Source organism: Bactrocera neohumeralis, unplaced genomic scaffold (genome assembly GCF_024586455.1).
Source record: "Bactrocera neohumeralis isolate Rockhampton unplaced genomic scaffold, APGP_CSIRO_Bneo_wtdbg2-racon-allhic-juicebox.fasta_v2 cluster11, whole genome shotgun sequence".
In the NCBI taxonomy this organism is placed as follows: domain Eukaryota; kingdom Metazoa; phylum Arthropoda; class Insecta; order Diptera; family Tephritidae; genus Bactrocera; species Bactrocera neohumeralis.
Window position 1 is genome coordinate 21,694,548 of NW_026089624.1, and position 7,874 is coordinate 21,702,421.

At 41.5% G+C, this 7,874-nt stretch overlaps 1 protein-coding gene and 1 pseudogene across 1 annotated transcript; one reads left to right on the forward strand and one right to left on the reverse strand.

Moving 5' to 3' along the window:
- Positions 1-4,744: 4,744 nt before the first annotated feature.
- On the forward strand, positions 4,745-5,933 carry LOC126766188 (uncharacterized). Its single transcript, XM_050484082.1, has 5 exons — positions 4,745-4,925; positions 4,993-5,181; positions 5,251-5,319; positions 5,379-5,633; positions 5,696-5,933. The coding sequence occupies exons 1-4, from the start codon at positions 4,785-4,787 to the stop codon at positions 5,538-5,540; spliced, it is 561 nt and encodes a 186-aa protein (XP_050340039.1). The 5' UTR covers positions 4,745-4,784; the 3' UTR covers positions 5,541-5,633; positions 5,696-5,933.
- Positions 5,934-5,993: 60 nt separating this feature from the next.
- LOC126766051 (putative nuclease HARBI1) lies at positions 5,994-7,074 on the reverse strand (annotated as a pseudogene).
- Positions 7,075-7,874: the final 800 nt, after the last annotated feature.

The window sequence follows — 7,874 nt, forward strand, 5'->3', positions numbered from 1 at the left end:
TTTAACAGTTCTTCTTCCACTTTTGGGATACCCGCCACTTCTGACACTAAATTGTTGTAATTGGTTTTAAGTATCCCGCACTTCGATTTATTTGTATTTTATAGTTATTAAAAACGTACACAAAGGTTATTAAAACTAGTTATGAAATCGTTCGGTGTTATAAAATTGAAAAACGGCAAATTATTCTTAGGTAAGTTTACAAAGGAGGATGGAGTCATGTGTAGAAGTTCACGCAAGTGAGGAAAGTTCTCTGATCGCCATTCACTTGGGAGTGGCCAGAAACGATTCTTTTACACATGGCTCAAGCAGCTCACTACTTCCGGTCTTTGACCAAGTATCCTCTGGGTAGCCTAAGAACATCCGTTCGAAGGCGAGCTAATGTCAGAAGGCGAAAATCTCCTCCGCAGGGTTGTGCGCTGGGTTTGGGACTCGCCACGTAAAAAATCATACCAATGAAAAATTACCAACAGCCTCGGAAGAGAAACCCCCCCTTATGTTGACGACCATGGCAAACGAAATAAGGACTACGATATTAGGGCCTGTACCCGGAATGTCCAGACCCTTAATTGGGAAGGTGCTGCTGCCCAGCTGGTTGATGTCCTCGCGAAAATAAAGGCTGACATCACCGCCGTCCAAGAAATGCGATGGACGGGACAAGGACAGAGACGAATAGGTCCTTTTGACATTTACTACAGTGGCCATATAAAGGAGCGCAAGTTTGGTGTTGGATTCGTGGTGGGAGAGAGACTCCGTCGCCGAATACTATCATTCACTCCGGTGAATGAACGTCTAGCCACAATCCGCATCAAAGCGAGGTTCTTCAACATATCGCTGATTTGCGCCAACGCTCCGACGGAAGAAAAGGACGAGGTGACCAAAGATGCCTTCTTTGGGCGCTTGGAGCGCGCTTATGAGAGCTGCCCCCGTCACGATGTCAAAATCGTGCTTGGCTGCTTTAACAAGGTAGGCAAAGAAGGTATCTTTGGCACTACGGTCGGCGAATTCAGCCTCCACGACGAAACTTCCCCAAATGGGTTGAGGCTGATTGACTTCGCCGGGGCCCGAAATATGGTTATCTGTAGTACTAGATTCCAGCATAAGAAGATTCATCAAGCTACCTGGCTGTCTCCAGATCGAAAAACTACCAACCAGATCGATCATGTTGCGATAGACGGAAGACACGTCTCCAGTGTTTTAGATGTGCGTGGGCTCCGAGGTCCTAACATCGACTCGGACCACTATCTTGTTGCAGCCAAGATTCGCACCCAAACACAAGGAAGGTTCGACGTCGAGAAGCTGCAATGACAACAGACTCTCTCTGAGAGCACTCGTCAACAATTCGGTATAAGGGAACTGTGGGACGGCATTTCAAATTCCTTACGTACAGCTGCAACCGAAGCCATTGGTTTTCGGAAAGTGCAAAAGAACTGCTGGTACGACGATGAGTGCCGTATTGCAGCGGAGAGAAAACAGGCTGCCTACCTCGCAACGTTACGATCGACAACAACACGTGCGGGATGGGATAGATACCGAGAGTTGAAAAGGGGAGCGACACGCATTTGTAGACAGAAAAAGAAAGAGGCTGAAATGCGTGAGTACGAAGAGCTTGATAAGCTGGCCGACAGGGGTAATTCTCGAAAATTCTACGAAAAAATGCGGCGGCTTACACAAGGTTTCAAGACCGGAGCATACTATTGTAGAACCCCCAAAGGTGATCTAGTGACCGATGCCCAGAGCATACTTAAATTATGGAGGGAACACTTCTCCAGCCTGCTGAATGGCAGTGAACGCACAACGCCAGGAGAAGGCGAACTCGATTCCCCAATCGATGACGATGGAGCAGACGTTCCATTGCCCGACCATTAAGAAGTTCGAATAGCAATTGCCCGCCTGAAGAACAACAAAGCGGCAGGGGCCGACGGATTGCCGGCCGAGCTATTCAAACATGGCGGCGAAGAACTGATAAGGAGCATGCATCAGCTTCTTTGTAAAATATGGTCGGACGAAAGCATGCCCAACGATTGGAATTTAAGTATGCTATGCCCAATCCATAAAAAAGGAGACCACACAATCTGCGCCAACTACCATGGGATAAGCCTCCTCAACATCGCGTATAAGGTTCTATCGAGCGTATTGTGTGAAAGATTAAAGCCCACCGTCAACAAACTGATTGGACCTTATCAGTGTGGCTTCAGACCTGGAAAATCAACAACCGACCAGATATTCACCATGCGCCAAATATTGGAAAAGACCCGTGAAAGAAGAATTGACACACACAACCTCTTCGTCGATTTCAAAGCTGCTTTCGACAGCACGAAAAGGAGCTGCCTTTATGCCGCGATGTCTGAATTTGGTATCCCCGCAAAACTAATACGCCTGTGTAAACTGACGTTGAGGAACACCAAAAGCTCCGTCAGGATCGGGAAGGACCTCTCCAAGCTGTTCGATACCAAACGAGGTTTCAGACAAGGCGACTCCCTATCGTGCGACTTCTTCAATCTGCTGCTGGAGAAAATTATTCGAGCTGCAGAACTTAATCGGGCAGGTACAATCTTTTATAAGAGTGTTCAGCTGCTGGCGTATGCCGATGATATTGATATCATCGGCCTTAACACCCGCGCCGTTAGTTCTGCTTTCTCTAGGCTGGACAAGGAAGCACAGAAAATGGGTCTGGCAGTGAACGAGGGCAAAACGAAATATCTCCTGTCATCAAACAAACAGTCGTCGCACTCGCGATTTGGCTCTCACATCACTGTTGACAGTCATAACTTTGAAGTTGTAGATAATTTTGTCTATTTAGGAACCAGCATTAACACCACCAACAATGTCAGCCTTAAAATCCAACGCAGGATTGCTCTTGCCAACAGGTGCTTTTTCGAACTGAGTATTCAATTGAAAAGAAAAGTCCTCTCTCGACGAACAAAAGCCAAACTCTATAAGTCGCTCATAATTCCCGTCCTGCTATATGGTGCAGAGGCTTGGACGATGACAGCAACCGATGAGTCGACGTTACGAGTTTTCGAGAAAATGGTTCTGCGAAAGATTTATGGTCCTTTGCGCATTGCCACGGCGAATATTGCATTCGATGGAACGATGAGCTGTACGAGGTATACGACGAAATTGACATAGTTCAGCGAATTAAAAAACAGCGGCTACGCTGGCTAGGTCATGTTGTCCGGATAGACGAAAGCACTCCAGCTCTGAAAGTATTCGACGCAGTACCCGCCGGGGGAAGCAGAGGAAGAGGAAGACCTCCACTCAGTTGGAAGGATCAAGTGGAGAGGGGCCTGGCTTCGCTTGGAATATCCAATTGGCGCCACGTAGCGAAAAGAAGAAACGACTGGCGCGCTGTTGTTAACTCGGCTATAATCGCGTAAGCGGTGTCTACGCCAATTAAGAAGAAGAAGATATAAATGAAATCAAGTCCGAGTTATTTAAACATAAATATGTGTATGCTTTTTTATTCAATTGCACAAAGACCGTGAGTTACATCTTTATTGTAATAGACAAATACTTATACATATTTATAATAGATAACGCCATTGAATAGTTCCTCCATTCTGCTTCAAATAAAATTTGGCAAATTTCCTTAAAAATATTGAAATAAAGAAAACAAACTCATTTTGCTTTGTGAGGTTTGCTTTCATACATCACAAATTTGTGAGGAAATTGTGAGCATTTGAGCTTCTGAAATCACCTAAGCATACGGAAAACCTCACAATAGCGAGAGTGGTGACTTTTGTGAGGTCATGAGAATAGGGCTGTTAATCTCGTCACCGAGAAGATTTGAAGCTAATCTTCTGGAAATATTTCAGTTGAGAAATTTATCTAATTATCACAACTGATTTAGACACCACAAAGAGGTATAATATAAACAAACCAAATATATTAAAAGCAATGCATTTAAATTCACCTGGCAATTTACTTCGCGAATGCGTCCATTTTTCATACTAAATGGAAAATATTTAAAACGAATTTTAAAGCAAAGTAGGATATTACAACGCTTGTTTTTATAATATGTATATTAAACAATGTGAATAGGTTAAATGTAATCTGATCGCTTCAAATTTTTTTTATTGTTTTAATCTGGTATAAATTCGTAAGCGCTCCACAGAAGCTGATGCTAATGACGAGGTTGGAGCTTCAACCCGCAGTTATTTGTATTCGACTCGAGAATTTTATTTGTCGTGGCCATAACGCACAAGCCTAGAAAATGTTATATGGTCAAATTCCCAAACTGTATTCTCCTTCTTCTATACTATCGTAGTCGTTTCTTCTTTTTGCAATGTGGCGCCAATTGAAGATTTCAAGCGAAGGCAGGTACAAATGACCATACATTTTCCACAGAACCTTTCTCTCGAAAACTCGCATCGTTGACTCATCAGTAGTGCGTTTCTGTAACCCATTTCGATCGATGTTCTCGACTCAAATTCTCGATTTGACGTCACTCTCACTCAATGTGTATCGGTAAAATAATTACTCGATTCAATCGATAGTCAGCTGATATGTTCCATTCCATTTCAGTAGGAATGCTCGATGGAATGTGTTTCTGTAGCCAAATTGAATGAAATACTGTCGATTGGTTTTCTCACTTCCATTTGAAGTGATGAAAAAAAATTTTTCGTTAAATTCAAAATGGAATTAGTTGAATTGAAAGCAAATGTAAGTATATTTTTGTTAATATATAATATATGAATAGTTAAAAAAGATTTGATGCATTTTCTTTACAGAGAAGTACGTCGGAGCGTGTTACGAATGGCCAAACGAGGCGGTTACTGCACTTAATGCAGCAGCACCGCAGCGTTGGAAGGAGCCAATTTATGAAACCAAACGCGAGGAGGGAGCACGAAGAGGTTTGGGCTGCCGTTGCTGCTGAATTAAATGCATTGGGAGGGTCCCACAAGTCCCCTAATCAGTGGAAAAAGGTAAAACTAAAATATTCTTGTGTATAGCATTACAATTTGCATATGTATGTGTGTTGGTTTTGTTTAGTGTTGCATAGACTGGAAATCGGCAGTCAAGAAGCTGCACAATGCCTACAGAGCGTTCGCCAGACGAACTGGAAACCTGCCGTTGCAGGACGGTCCAAAACCGTTGGATGCCATGGACCGGGGAATTCTGGAGTTTTTTTCCAGCGACATGGTGGTCGGTGATGGGCTCACTCCCGAAATCGGTTTGTCGGTGAGTAACGTCTGTCAAAATTTAAAGTTGTGATTATAAATGTGATAATAAAATTGGTGTATATTGCAGACATCTGCTGAAATGGTCGATGTTACCATTGAGGATGAGGGTGATGCTACTGCCAACATTGGGTTGGATGTAAGTAACAATTACAAAACTAAAAACTAAGCTATTTAGTGATCCGTTCGGAATTCTAGGCAAACGCGGACAGTTTGGACATCTTCGAAGTGGAGGCACTTGAAGAGGTTGCAATGGGTCAGGTGCTTGAGGTTGTGCCAAACAAACAGCAACCCAAACAGCGCACAAACCAAAGCTGTGCAGCAAGAGCAGTCTCATTGAAAATCACCATGCGCAGCTGAAAGAGATTTTGGAGAGACAACACGAGGAGCACATGGGTGTTTTAAATGGAATTCACGATACACAGAGAGCTCTGCTGGAAACCATGACGGGAGGTAACAATTTGCGAGAAAATTTTTACGTTCTTTAAATCTCATAAATATTCCTTTTCTTCTAGCGACTGTTGCATAAGGAGTAGGCACAGCAAAATATTCATATTTTCTAAATATTATATTCATTGGTTGGGGCCAAGGCTTTGCGTATGTACACCAATAGCAGTAGCTGCTTCAAACGGGGTTACATAGTCGCGCTCGAATTGTTGTTGCATTGAAATCTGTTCCCGGAAGGACAGTAATGTTCACTACAATCGACTGTTATTATAATATATATTATAAAAAATAAAGAGTTAAACATAATTTGCAAACATTATCATTTGGGGTGTTCCTCATATTTTTCTGAACACCACTGTATGTGAATTAACTGCAAAAGTGGTTTCTTAAAATAGTAGTTTGTATAGCTTTTCCTTCATTTAAAATGTTAAGTAATGAACCATTGTCTTTTTCAAGTGGATCAACTTCAGGAAGTGGAAAATTATATCTCTTTCGAATATAATGTAGCGTACAGCATGCATTAATTATTGATCCTGCAAATGAGGGGTTCACCATTAGGCCACGGTCTTGGGAAAGGCACCCAAGTAATTTTTTTAAAACTCCATTAAGGCGTTCCACACAATTTCGAGCTCGTGCGTGAGAATCGTTGTAGCTTTGCTGACTAATACTCTCTACATTTCTGAATGGAGTCATTAGCCACGGCTGCAACGGATATCCAGAGTCTCCAAGCAACCATCCTATGGACCCATTGGCAGTGTACTCATTCAGCATATGGGACTTTAGTGTACTGCTTTCCCATATGTAGGCGTCGTGCGTACTTCCCCCATATCTTGCAAAGCACGCCAGGATATTTAAATCAAAGTCGCTCACTAATTGCACATTTTTGGAAAAATATTCTTTCAATCAATGTAGCAGTGTTCTACTGCAAGTGGTGGTTTCTTAATTTTGACGTGAGTGCAGTCAATCGCTCCTAAGATGCTAGGAAATCCAGTGGCAGTGAAGAACCTGGAAGTGAACATAAACATAAGCCAGCTATAAATAATCATTAATCTTCAAGATTATAACACTTCACTTACCGTTGCTTCACAATATTCCGTTGCTCTAAGGTAGTTGGAAAAATTATGTAACGTTGCGCCATATGATTTTGCAAAATCTCTGTAATTTGATGCACTATGCGGCTTACCATGGTCTTACTTATAGGGCAAACAAAATCCTGACCTACGTCCCTAAGAAATGATCCTGTAGCATAGTAATGCAGCGCTACACACAACCTAGTGGAGTTTGGAATAAATGTACTTCTTACTGCTGTGTCCATAAAAGGCTCAATTTCCACAAGAAGTGCCCGTACTGCAGTTCTTCTGAAGCGAAATAATTCAAGAAAACGCGGCTCGGGAATGCTGAATGGATCTGTAGAGTCCCTTAAAGTGCGCCTTTGTATTCGCAACATATTCCTTCTCTCATGCCGTATGGCTAGCGTTATTACCAATAAACTCATCGCTGAAACACAATCAATTTTTATTTATTAATAAGAATTAAATATTTGTGCATACATTTCTATAATGCTTACTTTTCTCAATAATAGTTTCTCAAACATGAAGTTGTCAGTCCGATTCGATAGATTTCTTGTCGATTGGCGTTCCATTTCTCTCACTGTTTCATATTTTGTCGACTGATGTTTACAGAAACACTCGTACTCGATCAATCGACTAATTTGGATCGAACCGAAATGACGTCACTATAATCAAGTATATTGTTGATTCCTTACAGAAACGCACTACAGATCAAAATTCAGGTCAAAAAATAAGTGAAAACCCTTACCAAACTGTTTTCAGGAGTTCGGTTTATTTTCCGGTAAAAACCGAAAACCGCTAACAAAGCAGTTTGGTACTGTATATAACAGATTAGTGATTGCCGGTAAATGCTTACCGTTGTGTTATAACACAAAACTACCCCGAGAAAAAATATATAAAAGTTCAAGTATTTACTTGCGAAATTTCCATCAAGACCCCTTATACATATGTACTTAACCAAGTATAAGCAAGATTGCTTAAAGTGAGCTACCGCAATCAAAGAAAAAAACAACAAACAAGAGCGTATTTGCGAATTAATTTTTATACCATACATACATATGTACATATATTTCACGTATATTTCTAAAAACGTATAAAGAGCATAACTGGCTCATTTACTACTGAAATCATATGCATATATACATATATATTTCAAAATATATGCATTTAGTACATA

Excerpts from the sequence above, each read along its gene's own strand:
- LOC126766188 (XM_050484082.1), top strand. The coding sequence starts at position 4,785 with ATGCAGCAGCACCGCAGCGTTGGAAGGAGCCAATTTATGAAACCAAAC. Across the intron at positions 5,182-5,250 it reads CTCCCGAAATCGGTTTGTCG|ACATCTGCTGAAATGGTCGA; the intron begins GTGAGTAACGTC and ends TGTATATTGCAG. Across the intron at positions 5,320-5,378 it reads CTGCCAACATTGGGTTGGAT|GCAAACGCGGACAGTTTGGA; the intron begins GTAAGTAACAAT and ends TCGGAATTCTAG.